The sequence below is a fragment of the Cheilinus undulatus genome, linkage group 18 (assembly GCF_018320785.1).
Source record: "Cheilinus undulatus linkage group 18, ASM1832078v1, whole genome shotgun sequence".
In the NCBI taxonomy this organism is placed as follows: Eukaryota; Metazoa; Chordata; class Actinopteri; order Labriformes; family Labridae; genus Cheilinus; species Cheilinus undulatus.
Genome location: NC_054882.1, coordinates 8336052 through 8349794, shown reverse-complemented (window position 1 = coordinate 8349794; position 13743 = coordinate 8336052). Strand labels below are relative to the sequence as shown.

Below are 13743 nucleotides of genomic sequence, written 5' to 3'. Positions count from 1 at the left end.
ATCCTGGAGGAGTCTGTTTTAAAGCTGTGGAGAGTATAAAAGGACTACTGCTGCAGAGGGAGATACAGTTAGGGTTAAATGAGACTAATCAGGCTGACATTAGCATCTTAACACAGCCTTAGTCACCATAAAAACATCCCTACTGTGGTTTATAATCTGCCATGAGGGCTTCATTCAATGCTAAGAAAATACATAACAGCAAACCCTATCATCAGAAAACTTTCAAGCATGCTAAACACGCTAAAAGTTGCCGTTTGGGGGCCGCTTCAGTCCAAGTTGGAGCGTCCTGAGGGCTGGTGACAGGTGTGAGAATCTCTGTGAGAGTGAGTGGGGACAGAGGGAGGGAGACAACTGCTGTTGGTCTGCTGGGAGCAGATGTTGGAGATCTCTGTAAACTGTTAATAGCTGCAGGATCTCATTACATTTAACTCTTTAAATGCCGAGCCTCTGCCGGGGAGAGGTCGCACTCTAACTGCCCCTCTCTGCTTCTCACAGGCAGTCTGACACTTTTACTCTGCTGAACATTACAGGAGGAAATTTTAGTGCATGGGAAACTATTTCAGTGGCTATTTTTCACTGCTATGATTGTCGATTTTTACACAGACACTGAAGATTTTGTTATATGATCTGTGCTTTTACTTCCACTGCAACTACTCTGTGTCAAAGTGCTAAATATATATTTCATTTATCATGATCTATTTTATATTTTCATCTTGTCCAAATCCTATACAGTAGTGGTTCCCAAAGTAGGGGTCAGGACCTCTAGCAGGGTTGCGAGACACTAAAGGGGGGGTCTCAAGATTCTTTCCAAAAAAAACAGGCAAATTCAAAAGGATTTGATATGGTACATTTTATCTGTTATTTTAGTAAAATCAAGTCTTAAAATGAGTTATATTTGCACAGAAACTCCTTAAAATGTAAATTTGTACATGATCCATTGTGCAACATCATATGCTTTTACCACCTCCAGGAACGGTGGGGACCCCCGGCTCTGGCGCTGTTATCTTAGAGATTATGGGCTGGAGTGTTTTGGAACCCCTGTCCTATAGAAGAAATGTTGTTCACTGCTTTGCTCCCTCTCATCTCTTTGTATTTCACACAAGATAACCCAGATTAATTCCATGACTGTGAAAACATAGTAGGCAATAAATCTAGTTGTAATCTAATTGAATGTAACATTTTTTAATATCTTGTTTTTAGCCTTTAGTTGAGAGGGGTGTGGCTGCAGACCGTAGCTCTCATGAGCCCCATAAGGATTAGGATACCATAAGTTAAAAGTTAAAAACCTGACCTACGAAACCTGATTACAAAACGTTTGATAAATCCAAGTAAATATTCTGCTTAAAAGACAAAAAAAGCTTGCCTCCATTTAAACATTCTCATGAAACAAATGTAGCATATGTAGCTCCATTAGCTCTGTGAGCTATATAACAGAGCTATGTAGCTAATGTAGCTAAAGCTAAAGCTCACAAAGTGCATTGATATCTATACTAATGAAGCTACAAAGTTCACATTAGCTATGTGACCTATGTAGCTAACGCTACAAAAGCTGAATTAGCTACATATGCCTAACGTTGACTTCGTAGCTAGCATAGCTATGCTAGCTTTAGCTGAAGCTACTGAAGCTAAAGTAGAACCGTTCATTTTATCTACTTCTAAAACAGGTCTAAAGATAATGTAACCCTGGATTGGACCTCTGATCTCTTTTGTTTTATCTATGAAAATGTTGTTCAGCCTGTAATGTTTGTAATGTGGTTATTTCACAAATGTAATTCATCGTATACAAATATGTTGTACAGAGACGTTCAGAGACGGCGTCTCACATTAACGGTCTGTGAGAGGGCATCTGAGATCTACAGCAGTGTTAATTTTGGCAGCTATTTTTGATTTTAGTCTTAGTTTTAGTCTTTAAATGAAATGCATTTCAGTTTTAGTCCCATTTTAGTCATTTCTATCCTTTTCAAAATTAGTCTAGTTTTAGTCCATAAAAAGTCCTCATATTTTAGCCTTTACTTTTAGTCCAAGCATTTATTTTTTTGCCTAAATCTGGTACCAAATCATTGTATTGTGTTCTATACACTCTGCCAAACCTGGGGTTCCGGCAGGATAGCTGCAGCTGCACTGTTTTTGACAGATTTACCCACAGCGGTGAAATATCATGGATTTTGAATGTCCGACGAAAACTAAATCACATTATAATCTAGTTTAAGTCATCTTGACAAAAATTAAACATAGGTTTTGTCAGTTTTAGTCATCACAAATCTATTTTTGTTAGTTTTAGTCTAGTTTTTGTCATGGAAAATAAGGCTGACTTTCAGTCAGAGTTTTAGTTGATTAAATTAACACTGATGTACAATTTACAGCCAAACTGTCTGGCTTTAATTTGGCAGATCTCCTGATCTCAGTGTTTATTGGTGCATTAGGAACTCAGCATGCTTGGGTATGGTACCTTTGATATGTTCATGGTACATTTGTGCTTATATGATTTCATCTTTTAAGCTCTTTAAGGATGCTAATCTTATAAGCCATTAGTGCAGGCTTAAATCTGACATGTGGCTCCTTTCCTACATTTCATTCCTCACTCTCTCTGTCTGATCTCATCCACTATCCACCATCCTGTCCGTTTGGAATAAAGGCAAAAAGCCTCACAAAAATAAATCTTGAAATACCAATTTAGATGATACTCAAAATCAATGTTTTTCTCCTCACTTCTTTTGGTGTAAAACTCCAAAATGCCAACCTATTCTCTTGTGTTTGACCCTGAAAACAGATCAGAGGTTACCCAACAAGTGACTTCTTCTGCCCAGTATGAAATCTCTTCTTTGATTCAGCACTTAGGTATGCCAGATAACAGCATGATACTGATTGGACATAACAGACACTGACTACTGATATCCGTTCATCTCATTACTTACTGATGGCAGACGTCTGTCAGCAGAGCTTAAATCAGCTGATATCAAGGTTAAACCAATGCATCCTTACCAAATATAGTGCACAAAGTTGCTTCTAATTGACTAATAATTTGGTTTAAAAGTAACAGAGCTACTTTACGAAGGTAGATTTTACTTATATAAAAGTCATAATGAAATAAGGATGTTTTTTGAAATATGATTATGGACCAGTGAGACATAGAGCAGAATAATCCAGGAGGAATTTACATCCCAAGGCAGAAAATTTGAAATTTGGGTCATAAGGTCTGAGTTTCTTTTGAATTGTTTTTTGCTTTTTGACTGTTTGGATGCCGATGCTCTTACCACACCAACTCTGTCTTTTAACGATGCAGCTCAGGGCTATTAAGAAGCACAAAAGTAAACCAAGCTCTGTTACTTTAAGCAGTGCCATTCCACATGAGAGCCCAGTGTTTAGAGCGAATCTGATGACAAAACTGAGCACAACAGCTGTTTGCTGCACTGCATTACTGTCAGCACGGATCTATCACGCGAGCACGCATGTATCTGTGCGCCGCTCCGTTTTCAGCACAGCAGTTTGACCCTCTGAATTTATTTCAGTCAGCTAAACCGCTGCTGAGAGCGCCCCGAGTCCCGCTGAGGGCGTCAAACTCCTCGATGGGTTTTCTGACCTTTATTTACCGTGAGAAGATTCAGCGAGCATGAACGCTCTTTCAGCACTCTGTTTCACACTTTTCCAGTTATAGACATCCACAGCGGGGAGCATCACAGCACTCAGGCCGACCCACTGACGGACGCACAGCAGCTCTGCAGGGCTGGGAGGGGATTAAGATGCTTTGCTAAAAGGTACTTTAATAGTAGGTGGAGGAAGGAGCAGCATCCCCTCCTCCGGAGCAGAGGATTTTAGTCTCTAAATCACGTCCCTGCCCCGCTAACCTTTAAGTGTTAACAGGTTTGACATTCTCTCACCTTGATGCCCCCCATCCTCTGCTCTCCCTTGAACTCCTTGCCGTTCTTCAGCCAGTGGATGGTCGGCGTTGGGTTTCCGGCTGCAGCACAGCGGAACTTGACCGTGTTGGCAGCCGGTACAGCCAAAAGCTTCTTGTCCATCCGTTCAGGCCTTGTCCAGTACGGCGCTTCTGTTGGTGAAACACAAAACAGGAGGCCACGTTAGTCATGGAGAACTATTTTAGCAACTTTTTCTTTCTAAATCGAGTGTTAGAAATATAGAATACCAAGGCTGACCTTGTTGGATGTGTGGGTTATTCATTTTGTATTTAATAGTTTTTTTCTTACGTTTTGCTGACCTCTAGATGATTTCTTGCTCTTGTTGATTTGTAAAGAAGTCATATTTTATGAGGAAGTACGAATACAATACAAAAGGATTTCATATTAATCCAGGGTTACATGCCATGCTATCATATCTCAAGTAGCATGATAAAACTCAAGAACTGAGTATAACACATGTCCCAATCATGTCTGTAGCGGTCTAATGCCTTTGAGGAAAGTTTGAGGCTGCAACAGCGGCAACAAAAAGCATCAGAACGTGGACTAGAACCAGCAACCAAACTGTAAAGACCGCAACTTCTGTTCATGGATACCTGCTCTGTGAACAAAGCTACAACTCTGATCCCGAGGTATTTATTTTAGGGGTCAACCTAAAATAGTTTATGAGACTAATAACCAATATCTAGAACTTAAATGCATTTATTATGACGTACAAACTGTACTAAAAGTGGCGGAAGTAAAAGTGCATGTTAAAAAAAATGCAGGAGAATGAAATTGAGCCCAAATTCAGTGGTCAGTGGCACCCAGGCTTGAGTGCTGATTGGCTTGTGCTACTCTTGTGACATCTAGCCAATCAGATTGGACTATACACAGGACATTTAGTCTGACCATGGGGGGTGAAAATAAAGCCAGAGGGGAGGACACACCAAAGTAGAGCACTATCTGATGAATAATTCAGTAAAATATTATGCAGATACCAATAATTGGCCAAATCCCAATCCCTGTCCCAGACCTCAATAAACCGTCAGGCCAGTCTCGGTCTAGTATGGCTTGTTCTGGGGTCTTAGATGTATGGGTTGACAATGTTAGCTGAACTCTTCATGAGCTCTTTTACTGTTGGGTTTTTGTATTTGGAGTTGTGTTTTATGCTTTATTTACAGCCCCAATTCCAGAAAAGTTGGTACGCTGAATATAACGTAAATAAAAACAGAATGCAGTGATTTGCAAATCTCCTGAACCCATATCGTTTTCACAAAAGAACATTTAATATATCAGATGTTGAAAGTGAGACATTTTACCATTCTATGAAAAATATTCGCTCATTTTGAATTGATGGCAGCAATTTATCTTGAAAAAGTCAGGATGGGTAAGAGGTACTAATGGAGAACAGCTGGAGGGGCATTATGCAATTAATGAGGGTAACTGGCAACATGCTAGGGTATAAAAGGAGCATTTTAGAGAAGCAGAGTCTCTCAGGAGTAAGGATGAGGCTCACCAGTCAGAGAAAAACTGTGTTTAAACATTTCAGAAAAATGTTCAGAAATATAAAATTTCAAGACTTTAAATATCTCACATCTATAGTCCATGATGTCATCAAAAGATTCAGAGAATCTGGAGAAATCTCTGTGTACAAGGTAGGGGTGTGAGAAAAAGTCTTTACAGCATAGTATCGCAATATTTGTCTGGTGATATATCATATCGTCTCATCCACCAATTGTCGTTTTTTTTCCAAATTAATTCTAATATGAACTGAAGTCTATGATAATGGAAAAATATGTGGAAAAATGTCTGTCCAGTGAGTTCGGCAGAGGTCATAGAGCAGGAGAAAGTTAGCACAACAATCCTGGCACCACTAGGGGAAGGACATTAGGAATGCAAGCAGGGCAAAATGAGATGGAAATGACATGAGTTTTGCAAAAAGTGCCACATGAAAATAAAATACTGTGGAAACATGACAAACATGAGGGCAAGACTAATGCTAAATTAGCTAAAAAGGAAAAAAAAAAAAAGGTATAGATCGCAATATATGGTATAGCAATACTCACTGTGTTGCAAAATGTTTAAAATCGCAATAATATCGAATCATGACCCAAGTATCTTGATAATATCGTATTGTGGGGCTACTAGTAATTCCCACCCCTAGTACAAGGGGAGGCCAAAGGTTGGTTTTGGAGCCCTCTTAGGGCTTCAGGCAGCACTGCATTAAAACAGGCATGATTCTGTGCTGTTAATCACTGCATGGGCTCAGGAGCACTTCAGGAAATTATTGTCTGTCGACAAAGTTCACCATATCATCCACAAGTTCAAGTAAAAGCTATAGAAGGAGCAATATGTGAACACGAGCCAGAAATGCTGCCATCTTCTTTTGGCCAAAGCTCATTTAAAATGGACTGAGGCAAAATGGAAAACTGTTCTGTGGTCAGATTAATCCAAATTTTAAATGTTTTGGAAACTATGAAAGCCACGTCCTGCAGACTTAAAGAGGAGAGGGACTGTCCAATCAGCACACAGTTTAACAGCATGCATCTCTGATGCATAATTACAATTTAGTACCTCCTAAGATTGATATTCTTTACTAAAATTTTGACTTTTCATCTCAATTACTCATTTTAGATTTTTTTAAATAACTACCTAACCTCCTGTTTCCTTTTTTAAGTGGAAGAAAAGAGCTATCATACCCTTTTGAATCATTTCAGAATTTTAGAAATAAATATCTGTGGTTCTGATGTAATTTCCTCCCCCCCAGAAAAGCCCTCTATCCAACAGTGGTTGATTTTTCTGCTGTATTACTGCATAACTGAAAATTTGAGAGGACCCTCCAGGAGTTCTTCGTTTCATGTTTTTTAAATTGCTTTAACATGGCACAGACGGGAAAACTTGATCTCCTGCCCTGTCTTCAAATTGATCCATCTTGGATGAGTTATGTACTTTACCAGAACAGATGTGAGGTTTTCGTTCTACTGGAGGTCTCCCCCCTCTGCTCTGATAGACATCAGGCTCTACCTGCACCCATCCAGCCCTCCAGTCTGTCCCTGGAGATACAGTTAAGGTCAAGATGTGCAAAGAGTGTAAAACACAGTTTGACAGACTGATAAAGAACACCAAACTGGAGCCTGGAGCGTCACGAGAGCCAAACAATGCTCATCATCTTCTTCCCCTGACAACAATGCGAGAGTTCATTTGAATCGTCCGATCCTGAGAGTTTGGAAACCTGTCACAGCGATTTATTGAGTTGTATTGAGAAGATGGAGGACAAAGAGAGTGTAGCGAGTCAGAGCGGTCTATTGTTCCTGTGGTGTGGGTGTGGAGGCTGAGAGCACTGAGAGCACTGAGGCATGGCTCTCTCTCTTTATACGTCTCTGTGAGTGTGGACAAAAGCTGGGGAGGTGGCTGACCGGTCATCAGATGTCTCTTTTACTTTTCAAACCAGGAGGACAGAGAGGAGCTAATTACCATCTCAATGTCTGCGCTTGTGGGTGTCTGGCTGTGTGCGTTCATGTGAGTTTATGTGCAAGTTCGATCAAATTTGAGTCTGACGGGAGCTGAGAGACGTCCAAACCAAGAATAATGTGCAAAAAAATGACCGAAAAGATAATGCAAATATCCAAACTGACAACCCCTAACATGCTGTAAACGGTCACAGTGAGCAAGTCTGGCACTCTCCACCTGTTTGGTAGGTTAGGGAAATTAATATTTAGGACCTGCAAGAGAAGTTAGCTGTGCAGAAAACAACAATCTTTGACTAGAGGTGCTGCTTTAGAGACATTTTTATCCAGATTGGTTTGCCTTCATTTTTTCCTGGTGTCAGGGTGATAGTTAAAAAGGTCTCTGGGCCAGAAAAAACTGGTTCCAGCATGGCATCAATTCCCTGGAAAAGAAGTGGCTGGACGAAAAAGTGGTACAGTTGAACCAGCTGCTAACTGGCTCCAGCTCTAGCACAAATATGAGACCACGCTGTTTTTAAACTAAAGCAATGCATGCATCATGTTACGACATGACGTTTACCTAGAGGTTACCATGCTCAGGCCCGGCTGGATATGGAACAATGTGAGTGTAGGCCAGCAGAGGACTGGGGAAAAGGCAATATTGCTGTGGCACTGTACTGGGGCCTAGTGTGGGTGTGCCCCAAAGTAAATCTACTAAATAGGCCCTTGCACCTTTGCACATGCTGGGGTTTAGCCTATGCTGAGTTCACGGCACAGCCTCAAAATGGGCCACAATGGTGTCCAATAGACTCAAAAGGTTAAAGCACTACGAGCTGTTATGTCTTCTATGACCAGTGTCGGCAAACAGATATACTTAGAAGTGGTCTGCAATCACAAAATTACAATTTAAGGCCGTTTACTCCCAGTAGGTTTGCATAACATTAACTTTCTGTTAGATGGCAAAACATGTAACTTTGATGAGCCACCACTCAAGCCACTTCAGTTTAGAATAAAAGCTAAAGTGTTCTTCTTGGAGAATGTCTTTTCTAGTTTTACATACAATTTTACAGAGATTTTATTCATTTTGTGAGAGTAATTAATTTCAGGATGTTGGGGTCATGGCCCCATCTCAAAATGCACTGCCACACTGATGTTTATAAGGCTCAAGAAGGTTTAATGAGCATTAACTGTCATGTCTTCTATGGCAGTACTGGCATACAAATTTGTTTAGAAGTGGTCTGTGATCACATAATTACAATCTGAGGCAGTTTTACTCCCCAGTATGCTTGCATAGCAGTACCTTCCTGTTACATGGCGTTACACTGAACCTTGATTAGCCACCACTCAGGCGCCTTCGGTTTTGTATTTAAGCTAAAATTTGCATTTTGGACAAGGTCTTTTCTAGTTCTACAAGGCATTTTCCACAAATTTGTATTCAATTTGTGATCAATCAATCTGAGCATGAGGCCTGAAAATGACAACTGTGATCCATTTCGTGTAACAAAAATTTAAATTTGTGGACTTCCTGTCTAGTTTGAAAATATGGTTGTCAAATCAACAGGAAGCCACAATGATGTCTCAAATAAAAAAGGTAAACAGCTGTGAACTGTCATGTCTTCTATGACAGATGCTGGCAAACATATGCTTAGAAGTTGTTTGTGATAACACATTAACAGTTTGAGACAGTTTCCATGTAGTGTTTGCATAACAGTAAATTCCTATTAAATGGCGATGCATAAAACTTTGACGAGCCACCAGAGTCATGCCCCTTTAGTTTTGTATATGAGCTAAACTGTTCTTTTTGGACAAGATCTTGTGTAGTCCAAACTTTCCTACATAAAGTTTTATGTATTTTTTTATTTTTTATTTTTAAGGAATATGTAAATTGTTGGGAATGTTGGGATTATGGCACACCCTTATATTGGGCTACAACAATAATGTATAAAACAATTAGGTAACTGCCATGCCCTTTATGACAGATTTTATCTGTTGGCATACAGATATGTTAAGAGGTGGTCTGTTATAACAATTTGAGACAGTTTACTCCCAGTATGCTTGCATAACAGTAACTTCCTTCTACATGGCGACACATCAGTCTTTTTTGTTGTGTACAGTTTTGTATCTTCTTTTAGGACAAGGCCTTTTTTGGCTTTACATGTAATTTTACACGAATTTGCATTCATTTTGTAGGAGTAATTAATCCCAGAATAAGTGATTCCAAATCGGTGGACTTCCTGTTTTGACAATGTGGGTCTAAGAGGCTCTTTTGTTGGTGCTGACATGATAAGTATGCCTACCAAATTTCCAAATCCTAGGTTGACTGGGTGGTCAAAGCTGAAGAGCTTAATGTCTCCTTAATGAAATCAATTATCTTTCAAAAGTAACAGAGGCAGGATGACTCCTTTTTGCTTTCAGCATTTCTTTTGCTCATCAAATCCTTCTGACAGTGATTCAAAGCATTCATTTTTACTGTTGCACAGTATTGGACTCCCTTTGAGTTACTGGACTGAAATATTTACAGTGACTACTCTCATTATAACTCATTGTCTGGTAGAGACTTTAAACAGTAAATCTGACCCTCAGGCATCACCAAAGTTGGGTTTTATCTCATCAGGACAACTCAGGTGAGATGTCAATCAGCCAGGTGAAGCTGTGAAAGTATCATCTCTGATCTCCCAGTGTCTGATAGCGTCTGATCTACTGAATCTGTTTGTCATAACACTCAGGGAATCCTGATGTATCCCTGACACACATTTTTTTGGCTTCTGCTTCAAACTTTGGCTCCGGCTGTGCTGAGTAATTACTACCAGACTGAGAGCAGTGATGAAAGACACAGACGTATCTCCAGAAAGCAAACAAACAGAATGTAACTGCTCTCTATTGTACGGACGATAAAGCCCTGTGCGTGTTTGTGTATGTTTACCACCTCTAACGTAGCAGCTGAAAACAGCTCCCTGCTTCAGTTAGAGACTCCCCAGCTCGCTCAGACGCTCCACGTGCTACCACACGCACTCTTTCTCACACCCTCACACAATCTGCCTCCACCTTAAAAGGGAAATCTCTGTTAGATTTCACTACTTCTCCCTCCCTGTGTCTCCTCTGTCTGGGCGTATTTGGAGCGACACTCGGCGCAGCGTGGGACAACCCTCCAAGGAGTCTGAACACATTGTTTTCTTGGCATCATAATCAGCCACACACTCGCTCAAAGAAGAGAAACACATTCTGAGTTTTAAACAGTCCTGATGTGTGGTCCTCCCTCCCTCCTCCTCCTCCTCCTTTTTTGTGCTGCTGCTCCTGGACTCATCTGGGTCTGAAAACACCTCCTCGCTGCTGCTGATCGTCTGCCACAATGACGTTTTTAACCCAAAAATAGACGTCTGTGTGGATTCAGCATCAGCCCGCCTGCTCGTCTCGTCTCCATGGTTTTGTCCCAAAAACACGCCGAGGTTCGTTTTATTCTCTGACCTTTAGCTGCAAAATGCTAGCTGCTGTGTTTCTGCACATGATCAGCTGTCAATCAAACAGACTGGGCGGTGCTATGTCATCTTATTCCTCTGGTTTTCTGGCCTTTAAGTCTCTGTAATTGGTGCAAATGCTGCTTCTGCTTACTATAAAGGATGTTTACAGCCTTTTGAAAGCTTTAACTTTGAAATTAAGGCACAGTACTTTTCACACATAGAGCAATTCGAAGTGCTTTACAGAGTTAACAGAAAACATCTATAACATTAAAAGCACTTAGAGACAATTTTTAACCAATTCTGTAAATTCCTTTACTTTTCTACGCATGCGAGATTTCATAGGGTAACATTGGCCATAGTTAAAATTAGGTATGCACTGATTCAATCCTAGTATCAGATCTGATATAGACTCAAGGTATCACTGACGATGGCTCGATCCATGATACCAACCCATGAGGGCAAATCTTTCCCTTTCTGGCCAATCTTTGCAATTCCACTGCACACACTCTAGTCTTGCTGCGCCACAGAGTATATGGAATTTAAGGGTAATGCATAAATGATTCCCAGTCTCACTGTCACAGGAAGGAAACAAGTTGTTGACTCAGTACTGGTGTCAGATCAGATTGGTGTGAAGGGACTCAATCAGCTTAAAGGTCAAGAAAATCCAAATCACCAATCATGATTATCCTGCTTTCATGAATGTGGGGAGCTGGGAGTTGTAATTTAAATTAAATCTGGATAATTGTCCAGCACTGGAAAGAGGTGGGGTATACCTTGGACTGGTCCTCAGTCAACAACTGAGCTGACATACAGAGGCAAACAAGCAGTCACACTCACAACCACGGGCAATTTAGAGACACAAGTAGCAAGCTGTAAGAGGTAGCCTGTAGAGCAACCAAACATGCAAACTCCACTCTTAAAAAGGCCCTGTTTAATAAAAATTAATATCATTAATGTCCAAGATCTCTTCAAATGCGTTTGACAAATCTGCCATCTTTCCTATCATAATCTCAACAGTTTAATTTAAAAAGCTCGTTCAGTCTGTCTGCAGAACAAGAACAGAAACCCCTGCTGCCTCTTCCAGCAACAGTGGATCCCTGGATGTCATTTTGTTTTTGATTTACTGCACCGTCCTGCTCCATTCGCTCAGCAACACACAGGAATCCCATCCCGTGTCTAATTGGCTGGATGGTATTTCCTCAGCAGAGGGGAGTGGGATTTTCTTGGCAGAGAAGGGAGAGGGACCACAGCAGATACCCCACAGGGACTGGGGGGGTCCTGTAGATAACCCTCCCTGCCCTGCGCTGATATGCAGCCACTGTAGTGGAAAGTGGTTTAGCGTAACATGTTCTCTCAGCTCAGCAGTTACAGTGTCATGTCCACCTGTCAGCTGCAGAGGTTAACCGAGGAGGGGGAGCCTAAAAATACACCGCTGTATCTGTTTGTTTGGTTTGACGTTGGATAACAGGCTCCATAACAGATATTACCAAACTCAGGCATTCACATTCACTAGATATGTTTACTGCAAAAGTCAACAAAACTCGTCATGTTTACTTAAAGTTTTAAAGAAAGAAGTGCTGCAAACTTTACATAACTGCTGCGACTTCAGAAGCTGAAAGATTTACTTCTTTACTCACAAAGTTGGATGCATCACCGCGTGCATATTCCGTATTTTCTACTGTCGACACTTCAGTCGCTCGTCTGTTAGTGATACCTTTAAATTGTGAGAAATTTCAAAGAGGATTGCTGGAAAGTGAGGCCACAAGCCAACAAAAGACTCCTTCCTGGTCTGGGTCCAGGGATTTTTCTGATGATTATTTTTCTAGCATGATTATTTCTTGAGATTTTCTCATAAACTCCTGCACTAACTCAAAGGAGTGGAAACCTGGCACATGTTAAATGGCTCCCTGTCGCTCTGTGTATTTTGATGCAGATCCAGCTGCAGATTAAAGTTTTTAAAATACTTTCTTTTATTAAAATAACAAGTTAAGAGGATTGTGAAGCCTTGGCAGGGGTCTCCACTGTCTGAGTGGACAGCAGGTGTAATGACATTTCTTTGTGTTCTGCAGACCTACTAGGGCTGGGTAATAGATTGAGATTTTGAGAGTTATTGACACATTTTTAAATGAGATACAAGGTTAGAACGTATTGCTTGTATCAGTGTAGTTTTTGATGAGTGAAACTAACTTTATGCATTTCCTCTCTGGCCAGTGGTGAGTTTAGCAGTTACATTCATGAAATAACCACCCTGCAAACACCACAGACAAAGCAAAACTTCATAAATGTATTATGGATGGATCCGTTTTAGAAGTAGTTATATGAACAGTGGCTGGCTTTAGATTCATAAGCTTTAGCTAAAGCTAACATAGCTTCTCTAATTGCACAGGTAAAGCTACTCTGTAAGCCAATGTAGCTATGCTAACTTTCTAAAGCTAACAGGGCTAAAGTGAGCCACAGTTTGTAGAACTTCTTCTAAAGCAGGTCTAGCTTTAGCAAACAAGGCACAATCTAATGAATCTTTGCTACGTTAATTTTGTAGCTTCATAAACTCTGTAGTTTAAATAGCTCATGTTGCTAATGTAGCTTAATTTGCTTTAGGCAATTGGAATTATCTATATAATTAAAAAGGCTAACATAGCCAATGTAGTTTTGTAAGCTTTAGATTTAGTCGGCAAGCTTAGCTGTGTTAGCTTTAGCTGTTACCTGCGTTATAGTGTTTTCACGGAGGAAGCGTTTTTTTTGCTATAGCAGACAGTTTAGTCAGCTTTGTTAAACATTCATTAGCTATGTAGCTAATAGCTAAAGTAGCTGTGTTAGCTTTAGATTTTGCCTTTTTTACTTTAGCCTTAGATATGTGTGAAAAATTCACTAGCTATGTTGCTTTGTAACCTAGGTAGGTTACACGGCTTACCTAGCTAATGTAGCTTGGTTTGCTTTAGATTT

General features: G+C 40.4%; 1 protein-coding gene across 3 annotated transcripts in view; it reads right to left on the bottom strand.

The window, feature by feature from the left end:
- fgfr3 (fibroblast growth factor receptor 3) overlaps positions 1 to 13743 on the bottom strand; it is a 141421-nt gene that overhangs the window by 51539 nt on the left and 76139 nt on the right. For all 3 annotated transcript variants that reach the window (XM_041812347.1, XM_041812348.1, XM_041812349.1), the window contains exon 5: positions 3879 to 4048. In XM_041812347.1, the coding sequence (XP_041668281.1) occupies positions 3879 to 4048 (170 nt within the window). The remainder of the gene's footprint in view (positions 1 to 3878; positions 4049 to 13743) is intronic.